This window comes from Eptesicus fuscus, chromosome 12, assembly GCF_027574615.1.
Source record: "Eptesicus fuscus isolate TK198812 chromosome 12, DD_ASM_mEF_20220401, whole genome shotgun sequence".
NCBI classification, from domain to species: Eukaryota; Metazoa; Chordata; class Mammalia; order Chiroptera; family Vespertilionidae; genus Eptesicus; species Eptesicus fuscus.
This window is the reverse complement of record NC_072484.1, coordinates 64,409,461-64,425,072: the sequence shown is the minus strand read 5'-3', so window position 1 is coordinate 64,425,072 and position 15,612 is coordinate 64,409,461. Positions and strand designations below refer to the sequence as shown.

General features: G+C 46.0%; 1 protein-coding gene across 2 annotated transcripts in view; it reads right to left on the bottom strand.

Moving 5' to 3' along the window:
• Window positions 1-6,822, bottom strand: part of CHCHD6 (coiled-coil-helix-coiled-coil-helix domain containing 6) — a 223,826-nt gene extending 217,004 nt beyond the window's left edge. Inside the window, exon 1 of one of the 2 annotated variants that reach the window (XM_028138606.2) lies at window positions 6,662-6,822. In XM_028138606.2, the coding sequence (XP_027994407.1) occupies window positions 6,662-6,748 (87 nt within the window). In that variant the 5' untranslated portion in view covers window positions 6,749-6,822. Of the gene's footprint in view, window positions 1-6,466; window positions 6,548-6,661 lie in introns of those variants that run through there. The other variant, XM_054724400.1, reaches the window with a different exon arrangement.
• Between the last annotated feature and the right edge of the window lie 8,790 nt (window positions 6,823-15,612).

Sequence of the window (15,612 nt, the reverse complement as noted above, 5' to 3'; positions counted from 1 at the left end):
AAAGGATAAGGAGGAGATAAACAGTTGGAAAGGAGAACTCAAGATTTGTCATTAATTGTAGAACAAGAGGAATGCAGGATCCAGCTTTCTGGAAGAGGGTCTGGATGGAGCCACTCACAACCTAGCAAAAGGGTGATTTCTAGGTGGCAGAAGAGGGGATGTGGGTGAGTTCCACTGGAAGTAGTGAGTTACAAGCGCCCATGCAACATGTAAGGGGACATGGCCAGCAACAAAAAGGAACTGATACATGCTTCAACATCAATGAACCAACACCAAAAATATTGTGCTAAGTGAAAGCCAGCGGTAAAAGATGTAAGAGTGCATTTACATAAAATGTCCAGAAAACATAAATGCATGGAGGCAGGATTAACCTTTTGCACTCGGATGTCGAGTGTAACTCAACATGGTTAGCATCGGTAGCAGCTCGTATGTCGAATTGTATTGAATGTATCAATAATTTGAAATATAAAAAAATCCAAATAAATAAGTTTGTATGAAAAGAAACTCCAGTTTTTTATTCTACTGCCTCACTTTGTAAAATCTGGGGTATTTACAAAATTAAATCCCGAGTAGAATAAAGGAATCGAGAAAAAAGCAAGCGAGTGCAAAGGGTTAAGGGTGACCTGAGGCTGGAAGTGGGAACAGGGAAATAGGCTCAAGGGATCTTTTTAGGTCTTGCAAATATTCTAAATTCCGACTGTGATTACAGTTGCTCAACTTTATAAGTTTGCTAAAAAAAAAAAAAATCATTGAAATAGGTGAATCCTATCTAATAAAAGGGTAATATGCAAATTGACCATCACTCCAACACACAAGATGACTGCCCCCATGTGGTCAAAGATGGCTGCCCCCATGTGGACACAAGATGGCCAGCAGGGGAGGGCAGTCGGGAGGGACCAGGCCTGCAAGGGAGGGCAGTTGTGGGGGACCAGGCCTACAGGGGAGGGCAGTTGGGAGGGACAAGGCCTGCAGGGAAGGGCAGTTGGGGGGGTCCAGGCCTGCAGGGGAGAGCAGTTGGGGGCAACCAGGCCTGCAGGGAGGACAGTTAGGGGCGACCAGGCCGGCAGGGGAGGGAAGTTAGGGGTGACCAGTCTGGCAGGGGAGGGCAGTTAGGGGCAATCGGGCTGGCAAGGGAGCAGTTAGGCGTCGATCAGGATGGCAGGGGAATGGTTAGGGGGCAATCAGGCAGGCAGGCAGGCAAGCGGTGGGAGCCAGCAGTCCTGGATTGTGAGAGGGCAGTCAGGCATCCCTCGAGGGGTACCAGATTGGAGACGGTGCAGGCTGAGCTGAGGGACACACACCCCCATGCATGAATTTCATGCACCAGGCCTCTAGTTTTATATCTAAAATACATCTCAATGAAGCTGCTTAATAAAAGAAAAATCACCATCATCAGATACAATCTTTGCAAAGCTCCACTCCTGATTAGAGAACTGCAGTGTTGCCTCCAGGATAACATGTAAACAGCCTTCTCTGGCATTCAGGTCCCATTATCTGTCTGGCCTCATCACCAGGTCAACTTTTCTCCCTCATCCCAGCCCATGTGGCTGCCATGCACACAAGTTATGAAGTTGGAACGTCTGAGCTTCCAGCTCTACCATTAACTCACTGTGACCTTGGGTTACTTCACCTCCTTGAACCTGTTTCCTCGCCTCTGAGTCAGGGATGATTATATCTCACAAGGTCAGCAAGGGGAATATCTGAGATAGTGCTCTCAAAACACTCAGCAAAGAGTAAATATGTGCACATTGCCTGGCTGGCTCAGGCACATCTTCAAAGTCACCTCCTCAGAGCAGCATAAGCTGACTATCCCTATTAGTGGGTGGCCCCATTACTCTTTATGTTTCTTTCATAGCACTTGCAGTTCTTTCATTCCTTTGCCTTTTTTCTTTCTTTCTTTTGGTCTGTTCTCCCTACTGGGCTGAGGTCTTCATGAAGGCAGGGACCTTATGCTTTGTCCCTTTTTCTCTGCAAACCCAGGCTCTATGTCTGGCAATCACAAATTCACAGTATTTTACAGAGGTGATGGGTAAATGATAGCCATGAGTACAATGCTCAGCATGTGGCTTCTCTGGTGTTGGCATGTTTGGGAACTGTTTCTTGTGTACCTTACTACATCCTCCTTGATCTTCCCCTCAGCAGTGGCCCAGACTGACCTCACAGGAGCAATAAATGATGGTCAAGGTAATGAAGGGTGTAAATGAGCCTGGGAACATACCTGAAGCGGCAGGCTAGGGAAGAGCCACCTAGTGGTTGGAAGGGAAAAGGCTGAAGACAGTGAGGAGCCTGGAAATTGAGGAGCAACCAATTTCAGTTGAATCACCAAAGATGGCTGCTCACACTGGGCACAGAAAAGGACATGATTAGGACATTATTGCCACATGTGTGCCTTCTTTTCTTATTGGAGGATGAGGTTAAATAATACTTGTTGAAATGAAATCTTATGTATTTCACTCATACTTGCTCTGGAAACAAGTTGCATATAATTGCAGCATTTTGTATTAATTAAATTTCTTTTACCTTCTAAGAAAACAGGGCTTGAACTCACTATGTAAATTTATGCAAATAAGCGTGCAAAATAGTAAGGCCCTAGCATTTCATTTTAAGGGAACTAGAGCACTTTCCAGGCCCAGGCCCAGGGGATTAAATACAAGTGGCCTTTATGAATATTTAACTTTCTCTGAAGGAGCTGGGGCAGATATTCTTCTTTGGCATCTACCCTCTATTAAATTAACTTCTTATTTTATATCCAACGATCTTGTCTACTGATTTTTTTTAATATATTTTTTTATTGATTTCAGAGAGGAAAGGAGAGGGAGAGATAGAAACATCAATAATGAGAGAGAATCATTGACTGGTTGCCTCCTGCACACACCTCCCACCCCATGTGCCCTTGACCGGAATTGAACCCGGGACCTTTCAGTCCCCAGGCCGACACTCTATGCACTGAGCCAAACCAGCCAGGGCTTGTCTACTGATTTTTACTCACCTGCCTAAGGACAAAGTGAACTCCCCAACCCTCAAGTAACTTTGCAAACAAAGTCACTACACCAATACACTTCGTTGCTGTCAGCTCCTTTTCTCTCATCTCCAGGAATATAAGGAAGAGGGGGAAGAAGAGTGGGGGGCGTCACGGCATGCACCCCACAGTGTGAATCAGGACTAGCCATTTATTCTCTCTAATGAATTTGCCCAGCAGTCAACCTGTGACCAGAGCTTCCTCTCATTTTAACAACCTCTGGTAGAACTAAATGAGGACCCAGCACCTAGCAGGACAGGTGGAGGCTTTGTCTCAGAATTTTCTTGCTGTCTTGCATATCAGTGGTGGGGAAGGAGCTGGAGTAGTGAGAAAAGGCTGCTTTTTGCACCCAAAAGATCTGGATAAAGTCCCAGAAGTTACTCACGTAATGCCTTGGACGAATTCCTTAACCTCTCTAAGCCTGATTCTCCATCTTTAAAGAGAATTTATACTTTGCAGATATGTCAAGAAAACTAGAAATAAAATGTACCTGTCTGCCACCCAAAAAGTAGATGTTCCTCTGTCAACTTAAAGGAAATCACTTCTTAAGGGAGTCCCCTGAACCTTAGAAAACTCGCACGGACCTAACTTTCCAACATTCCCCAAACCAGGACACCAGGTGACAGGGGAGGGCAGTTAGGGGCAAAGGTGGGAGAGCACCCAAACAGAGCCAAGGCCAAGGGTATCTTTCTAAATTTCAATTCAGGTTCCTGCCTCTCAGTCTCCCAACACCAACCTCATTTTGTCTTTGGCAGAAGTCAGGTTAAGATTAGGTAACACCAGCAGGCACCAAATGTATTTGCTAAGGACTATGCCAGGCAGAGTGGACTGTACTATACTATAAAAACACTCTACTATAAAAACACTCTGTATCTCTGTACTTTCTCTAGGCGCTTCAACACACATCTTCATTTCATCGTAGGCAGCACCTAGGATTTCACATCCTCCCGCCACCCCACCCCCCTTTTTTTTTTAATGTGGTGATTAAGACTCAAAAGATAAGTTGTTCACCCAAGGTCACACAGCAAATGAGCATCTGCCGAGCAGCTGGGCCTTCTGATGTCTTTTTCTGAACCACCTCCCTAACTAACTCGCCTACACCCAGCTCTGTGCATTTCATTTAAACTCGGTCTCTGTTTCACTGAGTTCATCCATTCAATCACTCAACATTTACAAAGCACCCACTTTTTGCCAGACACAGGTGTAGGAGGAAGTATATAGCATTCAATGAACAGGCCCGAGTTGCCTACTTCAATCCAGTTCTACCGCTTGTCACCTAGGTCAGTGGTCGGCAAACTCATTAGTCAACAGAGCCAAATATCAACAGTACAATTGAAATTTCTTTTGAGAGCCGAAAACCGACTTCTGCGCATGGGCCACGAAGTTTCAATAGCACTGTACGTGCGCCCCCGCACGTGGTCTTTTGTGCAAGAGCCACACTCAAGGGGCCAAAGAGCCACATGTGGCTCGCGAGCCGCAGTTTGCCGACGACTGACCTAAGTGATCCTGGATAAGTTACTTCATCTCTCGGTGCCTCGGTTGTCTTTAGACTATAAAATGGGCATACAGAATTCTACATCTCTCACAGGGCTGTTGAAAATTAAATGAGAGAACACCTATGTACCCCATGCCCCCAGTAAGCATGCAAATATGAGCTACTTTTATTAATCAGACAAAAGCCTTAGCCTCAGAGCTGATCCTGTACTGGGAAATACAATAAACAAGTAAATCATTAATAGAAGTTTCAAATGGTGATACGCACTATGAAAAAACTAGATGCGTGACAGTGTGGGTGGGAAGGGACTTTAGATTAAGTGGTGAGGGAAGGATACTCAGATATATTAACTATAACAAGGATGATAAGAGCCGGACATAAGAAAAGCTGGGGGGCGGGGGGGGGGGAGTGGGGATGGGATGGGGCCTATAAAGGAAGCATTAACCAGAACCGTGATGTAGCCAGCAGACTTCATAGGAAAGCAAGCAGTGAAACACATTAAATCCAAGGGGCTGAGACAGAGACTGGACTGCCTCACCTTGGCAACGGACGATGTATATCTGGAGGGAAATGAAAGCATCTGGCACAATGGCAAGGTGGTTGACAACATGTCTGGAAGCTATAGTTACAGCATTCAGAAGAGTCTGGCTTTTGCAAACATCCCTGTGGAGCTCAGTAAGGTAGGACAAGTGGAAGTTGAACTACTAGGCAAACATTACCCTGCAATCATCATACAAGAACTCTTGGTACTGACAGAACCAGCCAGAAACTGACTTCAGAAAAATGTTGGAAAGGACACGATTTGAAAAAGACCCTCAGCAGTCAACTGAATTATGGTTGCTATATGACTATGCTCAAAATTGTAACTGATTTGCGGGGAAATAGGAAAAACCAAGGATTCATTTAAAAATCATCAAAATCTAGATTTAGAATCTTAAAACCTGTTTTCTCAGCAAGATATATTAATAAATTAGTGCTTTACATTGTTGTTTCAAATGAAGAAATCAGAAATAACTGTTTTTATGATCCTATACTGTTGCCCATAAATTCAATTGGTAAGACATTTAGATGTTTGTTAATATACAATCATCCTTACAACAGAATTAGAGGACATTATATAATTTTAGAAACATATGTATATGCTTATTACCTGAAAACAAATTAATAAATTATGTTAAAAAAAGACCAACTGCAAATGCAGAGGTCCTGTGCTTGGAGCAAGCTGATATCTTGCTGGGACAAGGAGGTCCTAAGGCTAGTGACTACATGGGGGGGGGGGGGGGCGGGGGGAGGTCAGACAGGTCAGAGAAATCAGCAGCACAGCTTTGTAAAATAAGGTAAGATCATTCCTTTTCATCTTGAATGTGCCAGGCATTCATTAAAACCCTTGCTTAAGGCCTGGCCTGGTGGTTCAGTTGGTTGGAGTGTCGTTCAGTAAGTACATCAGAAGGTTGCGGGTTCCTCCATAGGGAGGAGGCAACCGATCATGTTTCTTTCTCACACTTCACACCGAGGTTTTCCCCCTCCCCCACCCCCCCCACCCCCCCCCGCACACACACACACACACACACACACCTCTCTCTTTAAAAATCAATAAGCATGTCCTCCAGTGAGGATTTTAAAAAATGGGAAGGGGGGGCGGGGGGACTCTTGCTTGGAATTTTAAGCAAGGGAAGGGTGTATGATTTGAATTACAACTTCTAAAGTGCCCCTTTGGCTGCAATGTTGAGAGCTGTTGCAGTTGTCCAGGGATGGCAGCAGCATCTCCTGTACACACAAGACGCATACACTTGGTGTGCGGTGGAACAGATTCAGGTCTGTGACAGTTAAGTCAACTGGGGCAGGAATGTGGCCTCACCATCTCTCTCGCTCTCCAATTTTCCTCCCGCAGTGGTGAAGCCTGAAGGTAGCCACTCCCTGCGCGGGGACCCTGAGAATTTTCCAAGCCTCACCTTCCTCATTTACTGGGCGGAGAAAACGATGCTCACCACCACGGAGTAGGCAGTGCTCCACCAGCGAGGCGCGCACACTCGCTCTCGCGACGCACCTCCCCTTAGGTCGGCCCGGCCTCCTCACCCTCGGGCGCCCTCCACACCCGCCCCGCCCCGGCCGCGCTCGCTCCTCGCGCCCACCGGCGACCCGCTCACCCGGATGCCCTGTAGCACCCGGACCCGCTCCTCCTCGTCCATTCCGAAGGACACCCTGCGGCCCTCGCTGCTCTCGGCAGCCCCCATAGCAGGAGGCGGGCAGGCAGGCAGGCGGGCACGCGACCCGGCTCCAGAGCAACCAGTCAGACGCTGAACTGTCGCTTCCGGGACTCGGGCTGCTCTGGCACCAGTCAACAAAATTACGTTTTATTGGATGCTGCTGGAAGTTCGGCCAATCCTGTGGCGTTGACCCGCGCGGTATTGTGGGAATTGTAGTCCTGTGGGGCCGTCTTGTCCTGCAACCCGGAGAGGCGTGGGGGCGTGGGGGCGTGGGGGCGTGGGGGCGCGGGGCGGGGAGCGGGCGTGGAAAACGCGTTGAAAGTGAAGCCACGGGTGCCTACGCGAAGAGAGCCTCCAATGGCACGGTAAGTGGACAATACTCGCTTTGGAAAGGTCACTCTTTCCAAAGAGAGTGATGTTCTGAGGCCAGGAGACCACCTAGGGGCCTGAACTAAACTTGAGGAGGTGAATTTGTTATGGTTCTCGGCTTGGTTCATTCAGCAAACTGATATTGAACACCAGGCAAGCATTGATCCAGGCGCGGGGAATACAGTGACTAACAGACGGGTCCTGCCTTCCTGCTTTTTACATATAATAGAAGAAACAAATGAAAAGACAGACAAGCATGTAAATAAACTTGCTAACCATTGTAATAAATGCCATGAAAGAAATTAAAAAGAGGATTCCTTCTTTAATTTGAGAGGCCAGACAGAGCAACCTCTCTGAGGAAGAAGCATTTGCATTGAGACCTAAGGTCCAGTAAGGAGTTATAGCCAGGAGAAGATGGGGAAAGAGCTTTGCTGGGGGCCAACTAGTGCAAAGGCCTTGAGTCAGGAAAGACCTTGCCACATTCAAGAAAGGAAGAGGGTCTAGCTGCATGAATGGAAAATGAGAAGCAAGCAGAGGAGAGCCAGAAATAAGGAGGTCAGACCAGGAGGGCCTTATATTCCAAGGTCAGAGTTTTATTCTTAGGAGGGCAGTGAGTGGTCATAAGCATTTAGGAGGCATTATCCAAGGAGCATACATACCATGCATTGAGCACAGTGTGTTTGCTTCTCACACAGGCCATATGTGTAACGAAGGAACACAACTGATTGCTATTCACAGCCACAGCAACTATGAATGAAGCCCCGTCTTGTTCATCTGAATTGCTGAATAGCTTTGATTTGCCAAAGTGGGCCTGAAGTTAAGTTTGGAATCTAGAACGAGGGAAGACTGGATTGCTACATGAAATAGCAAGGGTAATTTGGAGCTCCTTTTGGCAACCAGGAAAGAAAGGAGTGAGGAGGAGAGAATAAATGAGAGAGACCAGTGAGACACTCTGACATGAGAATAGCTTGGGTGAAAGAGAGAGTGAACATTCCAGATGTGCAGCTGGGGAGGATTTTTATGGACAAGGACTCATGCTAATTTTATTCAAAATACTTTGATTTGCAAATCTCCCTCCATCCTCTCTGCCCTGCATTTCTTTCCTATAAGCAGAGCCTGAGTAGGGGATTCTGGGGCAAGTAGTTTATTGGGGGGGGGGGGGGGCGGTCTCAGGAGAAAAACAAGTGAGGGAACAGAATAAGCTAAGTAAAGATGGAGTCAGAATAAGCTAAGTAAAGATGGAGTCAAAGCTAGAGACTGGCTTTAGCTTGATCCCACAGGGTGTTCAGGAGCACAAATTATGGCCATAAATAGTCTCATTGTGAGGCAAGGGGACCAGCCTTATCTCCCACATGTCAGTCATTGGCAGCCCAGGACAATTCCCCCAGAGAGTTGCCAACATCCATACCAGTTAGGGTATGGCTTCACCAGCCAATAAAAATTATGTGTGGGGCCAAAACCGGTTTGGCTCAGTAGATAGAGCGTCGGCCTGTGGACTGAAGGGTCCCAGGTTCGATTCCGGTCAAGGGCATGTACCTTGGTTGCAGGCACATCCCCTGTGGGGGGTGTGCAGGAGGCAGCTGGTCGATGTTTCTCTCTCATCGATGTTTCTAGCTTTCTATCCCTCTCCCTTCCTCTCTGTAAAAAATCAATAAAATATATTTAAAAAACAAATTATGTGTGGGGCACTTTCAGCACCCTCTACATGTTCCCCATATTTTTCAAGGCCTTCTGAATACCCAAGCATCATCTATGACTGTGACGGTATTATCGTCATAATTAGCAAGTTAATATTAATAAAGAATGTGAGCAAAGGGGATGTCAGACATTACTAGCATGGCCATCTTGGCAGCTTTACCAGGAAGCTACAGCTTTACACTCCCAGGGAACCACCCGTCCATTCCCTGCAGATCACTGGGGGGAAAGATTGAATAAAGGGGGAGATGGACACATGTGCAGTAAAGTCAGGGTGATGTAGGGAAGGTTCTTGTCTGTCAATCTAGTCTAGGAAAAGGTCATTGTCTAAGAGTGTGGAACCACTGCAAGCACATGAAATCTTAAAGAGTTAATTGATTAGTTTGGAGAAGCTCCTGGTTAAAAATTTCCAGACAAAGAGTTCCCTCACTCTTGTTCTTGCTTGGTCACGCTTGATCTCTCTCGCTGGGTGACTGAATTTGCCTGTGTGCTCACTTATTCTCTCTCCATAGCCATGTGGCCTTAAGCAGCAGCAGCATGGCCCAGGCCATGCAGACCACACACACAATGGAGTGCAGTGGGAACACAAGCTACATTTGCCAGCCGCTGGACTGGACTATACTTTAATATGGACAAAAATTCTGGGCAGTGGCCCTAATTCTGGCCCTGCTGAAGACAAGATGGGGCCTTGGAGGAGAACACCCTTAATTTTACTTCATTTTACAATAAAGCTTTCCACAAAGCCCCATCATCCCATAGGGACCTCAGGCAATTATTTTCCTCACAACACTCTAAGAACTCCACTTCTACTGATAACAAATGGTGGATTGTAAAACTTGAAGGAAAAGATAGACTTCACTTCTGGGCCAGATGACAAAATGATTAACACACAGCTAATTCAGGAAAACAAGAATCAGAGCCACAGGTGACCATGAGATTGTGTGTGCCCCACCACCACCACCACCACCACCACAACCACCATCTGCAAAATCCTGGGACAAAATTGGAATTCCACAAGACTTAGCATGAGGGTTGCAATGACAACAGCGTAGCTAAGCCTCATGAAAACACAACAAGTTCTGTGTTCCTATTTCACAGATGAGAAAACCGAGTTGCAAACAGGTGAAGATAATGTGACATACATGCAAACAAAGTAAGATTGAGCATTAAATAAAGGTAGTGGCATAGGAAGGATGGGAAGGGAAATTATTAATTTTTTTTTTAGCACCTTCTCTGTGTCAGGCTCTATGACACAGGCACACGTTGTTTTTCATGCAGTCAATCCATGACCAATTGGAAATCATCCTGAGAGAGTTATTACCCCATTCTAAGGTCCAGGAAACTGAGGCTTTGGGGAGATAAGTGTGGCAGGCCCACTAGTTGCTGGCTAATAACTATTTGCTCCTTTCATACAACAGAACCCCAATTTTCTTTGGTGAAACAAGGTACTTCATTAGAAAATTGGCCTCTTAGGCTACCACTGGCCAAACTTGGGACACTTTGAACATTAATAACACTTTGACAATATGAGTTTATAACAATTACGTTTTTTAATCCAATGGTCCATGTGGAGAGGGAGAGAGAATAGAAAAAAGGGAGAAAGAGAGAGAATAGAAAAAGGGAGAAAGTTCTTTACAAAAGAATGCCAGCAAATCAATGTGAGATTTAAAAATTGCCATTTTGGAAGATGCAAGATGACTGCAGTCTAAGGAAGTTTTGTCCACTTGCGCCCAGCACTGGACAAGTTCTGTGTTCCTATTTCACAGACAAGAAAACCGAGTTGCAAACAGGACTTGTGGCTAACCTGCAGAATATTTGACTTGAAAAGCCAGCTGAAAAATAGCTGATTTGAAATACTCCCACTGGGAGCTCTGAGAGGAGACAGGAGAAGATGGGGAGTGGGTGAGTGGAAGAAACAAAAATCTAAAACGAAAGAAAAAGGACAGGTTCAAAAAGAAAGGAGAGTCACAGATAAACATATTCAGAAAATATACATCCAGAAAAGATGAAAAATAGATGCATACCCACTCACAGAGAGAGACGGAGAGAGATAGTTTGAGGGAGAGAGGGAGGAGGAAGAGGGAAGAAAGAAGAGGCCTTACAGCAAAAGAAACCAGCATCAAATGAAAAGGGAACCCACTGGATAGGAGAACATTTTTGCTAATGATACATCTGATAAGGGGTTAACTTCCAAAATATATGAAGAACTCATACAACTCAACAAAAGGTAGACAAACAATTAAAAAATGGACAAAGGACCTGAACAGACACTTCTCCAAAGAGGACATACAGATGACCAAGAGACATATGAAAAAATGTTCAAAAGCACTAATCATCAGAGAGATGCAAATTAAAGTGACAATGAGGTATCATGTCATACCTGCCAGAATGGCTACCATCAATAAACCAACAAGTGCTGGCGAGGATGTGGAAAAAAAGAGAACCCATGTACACTGCTGGTGGGAATGAAGACTGGTGCAGCCACTATGGAAAACAGTGTGGAATTTCCTTTAAAAAAAAAAAATGGAACTGCCTACATAGCTCTTTCCTTGATCCTCCTTTCTCTTTCCCTTCCCAGCACCCCTCCCCATTGTTCCAAAATAGTAATTCCCTTATAGTTGATTTGGTAGCCCCCACTAGGGAATTAGTTGTTGGATCCTTGGGAGGCAAAGGTAGATTGAGGTATCTTCCTATTTGGGGGTGGTTGTGGAGGAGAAAGCCAGGAAGTGTGAAAATCCCTCCAAAGTGCCGAGGGTTGACCCAAGACAATAAGGTCAGTTGACCAATCCAATATGCAGAAGTAGCCCAAAAGGGAAAACGGAGTGTGGGTGAAGAATAAGCATGAATGTGGCAGGGAGGTAAGGAAGTTTTCCACAGGTGGTTCCTGTGGCTGCTGTTGAGTGTTCATGTCTGCCCTTGGTGGGGTATTGGGGGACTGAGAGCGGATGGGTTTTGTTGACCCAAAGGTTTCTGTGGGATGGATGAGACTTCCAGCCCCAGCCATGCTGCTACAGGATGGTTCCTGGAATCCCCCTTGTTGAACTCCCAGATTTCCCCCTTACTGCTTTTTATAAGAAACAGCCTTTGTGTCTTTTGTTTCTCTGTGATGGGATAAATACAGAATAATCCCAATTTTATACACTTTGTAAATAGAGAAAACTTAAGATCTTCCTCCAAGCCCAGCCTTGATATCTTTGCACTTAGAATTTCAGTCTCGTGAGTGTTATAAACATCTTGTCTGCCAGACCTAAGAAATTCACCCATATTCCCTGGCTGGTTGAGTTTTCTTCCCCGAGGTTATAGATATTCTTCATCACAGCAGAAGAGAAGTGCTTTGAGGTGTTTTAAACGTTTTCTGTCTACAGGTTTGTAGCCCATTACAATCATCTGTCAGATTCATAAAGCAGTAGTATGTACTCATTCCTGTTGGTTGATTTTATTTAGACACTAATTCTTGTAGCTGTTAAAAAAAGGAAGAAAGGCAGAGGCGGAGAGGAGAACACTCAGAAAATACTCACTCATCACAGTTAAAGGACAAGAAACACACATAATGCTGCAAGATAAATAAATATAGAAATAAAACCCATGAATCTTCTAATAATCAACAATTACTATTCTCCCAAATTAAATACTGGAACTTGCAGAAACCAGTCACATCTTGAGTAACTATTACTCTACATCTCTTACCAAGAGACGACACTTCTATGGTTGAGGAATAAATAAATTCTTATAGGTTAAATGATTCCTGCAAGTGAACAGGAACCCAATCAGAGAGGCCAATGTGCTGGCTCCAGTTTTATGAGGCCAGTTCCTGGAGAAGAGATACATCAGAGCCTCTGAGATGGAATCCTGGGTGATTCCTCTCATCCCAGGAACACAGCTAAGCTCTTTCACCTCCTGGTCACAGCCCTGAGACAGTCATTCCAGTGAAATGGGATGGCTGTACTTAGATATTTCACAGCTGGAAAATAGCTAAAGCCACAGCAGAAAAGATGTGGCCTTAAAGAAATCATCAATTTCGTTCCCTTTTTACCTCTGGACACTTTCTACATCCAGGAAGCATCACTCCAGCGCCTACATCCTGAAAGGACACACATGCATTCAAGGGGAGAGTCAGGGCCTGAGAGAGAAGGAGGGGCTGAGACCAAAGAGATGACTGTGCAAATCACACCCCAAAGTCCCTTATCCCGCACTCTTGCCATGGTTGACTTCCTGCTGTTTCATTTCATTCCTACTACTCATGAGTGTCAACCATGCACTAGCTAGCACGCACTCCGCACTGCTGACACAGTGGTGAACACCTACATGCTCCTGCCCTTGCAGAGCTCCAGTTTTCGGGCGAAGGTGCCAGACATTAATTAGAAAATCACACAAATGTAGCATTACAAACTGGTAAGTGTAAAGGCTCTGGGAAGTACAACAGTCTGGGCTGGTGGGAGCATGTGTTCCCAAGCTGTCTGCAAAGGGAAAGGCCAACAGGTCCCGGACCTGGCTCTTAGAGGTCACAATAGCTCCTTGCCCAGACCTCTGGGAAGAGGGGCCATCAGTGCTGGTGGCCTCTGTTTGTGGGCTGTGGAAGCGGTCCCAACCAACCTCCAGAAGGCATCCTTCTCCTTGCCTCCCAGCCCCCTTTCACTTGCCTCCCTCCAGTGTCTCCCCCTCCACACCATCCTCTGATTACTTCCATTCTGCATCCCCCTCGGCCACTTGCTAAGATGTGGGCTCCAGCAAGTCAGAGCTTCTCTGTAAAATGGGGATAATCACAGTAGCTCAGAGAGAATCAGAGGCCTCCTGTGAGGTTTCAGTGAGTCAGCATCTGCAAAGCAGACCGCGCAGCTTTTTATCCTCCCCTTCGTAGAACGATGCCTTTAGCACTTGCTGCTCTTCACAACTATCAATATGCCTTCCTCCCCAGGATGGGGCTCTCAGTAGTTGGCCCAGGACATTCCTTAGATAAGGGTTCATCTCCACTTCCTGTTTATCAGTGTATCCACACCAGGCTTTCCTGGCCTAGCCTTTACAGTTCATTGCCATGTGCTTGTACGCATTACCTCAATGGATCCAGGTCAGGCTCCCCATATAGTTTAATTGGAACATAAGCCCTGGAGTGGCGGAGTCACTGAGTGGACAGATGCTCTGTGGGTGCAGCCTCTCAGTGGGCAAGAGACGCCCAGGTGTGCGGGGCTTCAGGCAACCAGGACACACTTGCGTGGGAGCCCGCAGCTGCCTGACTCAACGAGCAGAATGCAGTCTGTCCCCGCTACTCCTCCGCAAGTAGGTTTGGACTCTGGGGTGTGCTTAAAAACACGCTGAAGTCACACCAGAATCCTTTATCAATGCCAGGCCTGGGCCCTGCTGTGGGAGAGGCAGAGAGGCAACTGGGGCCTTGTGGCAGAGGAAGAACCCCGCCACCTTAGTTCTAGGGGATCCCAGGGAACTGGGAAGACAGTGATGGAGAGTCTGCATGTGAACCCTCTGCATGCGAGTGCTGGAGTCTGGACATAAAGAGCTCAGCCAGTCCGCCCAGATAGCGCAGCTCTTGTGCAGTGCTCTGCTTTAACCTCCCACTTGCTCCAAGTGACCGAGATTCTGCACCTCAGGCTTGGAATCTTGCCGCCCAAATTATTCAAGAACCCCAAGGGCTATGCAGAGACAGTGGCTCCCACCTGGGCTTGAGGTTGACAGCTATTTGAATGATGGTCACAATACATTAAAAATAATATTTTTACTAGACTTTGGGGTGATTATTATATTTAGCATTATCCTTTGTACTTTTATGTGTTGCTTGAATTTTTGTGCAGAAAAGTAGTGAGCATATTTTATTTTTGCTAAATTAATATTTATTTTAAAAAACAATGAAGAGATAAATGAATTAAATGTACATGTAAGGAATAGGAAAAAGTGAAAAATGAATTCCAAAAAAAAGCAAAGGCAAATGTAGTTCCTCATTATGTGGACCTTTTTATAGGTTTCTTGCTGGAGGGGGAACAGCCTTGGCTGAGAAAGCAGAAAATGCTAAGACCCTGAGGCAGTAATGGGTTTAACAAGGACTCAGAAGCTTCAGGTCAGGAGATGACAACCTTAGAAGGACCAGGCCAGGCCATTCCTGCTGGTTCTGAGGTTGAGCCCCTCTCTACAGTGGGATTTCATTCATTCATTGCAGAGCAGGGGGCTGTAAATCACCATGACCAAGATTAACTCTGAGATCCTCCACCTACCCATCCACCCAAATAACGGTTACAGGATTCCTGTCTGGCACAGATGATTTCGGGGTCCCTGTCTTAGAGAAGACTCCAGAATTCTATGTATTGGGTAGGGACTTAGAGATAGCAACCTAAGAAACTCATTTTATGATAGGGAGCATAGCATTTTTATTTAGTTTGTGGGAAGTACACTTTAAAAAATATCATTCTTCACAATTTCCGTAAGATTCAGACATCCTCGTTGAAGGCTATTTTTAAGGCTGGTGGAGATTACAAGGCGGGGAAAGTCCTCCACAGAGGGCACCCGTGGGCGGATGCAAAGGACATCCATGGGCGGCCTCGGGATGATGACAAGGATAATGAGGGTATACGGAGCACCCACCCATTTTTTAATTTTTAATATTTTTAAAAATTTGATTTGAGAGAGAGAGAGAGATACACACACACACACACACACACACGCACACGCACGCACGCACACACGCACACACTCGGATGGGAGATCAAGCCTACAGGACTGGATCCAACCAGCACGCAGGTGCGTGCCCTTCCTTGGGAATCGAACCCGGGGGCCCTCGGGGGTCGGGCCACATTCTAACCTCTACTCAGAGCCCCACGAGCCAA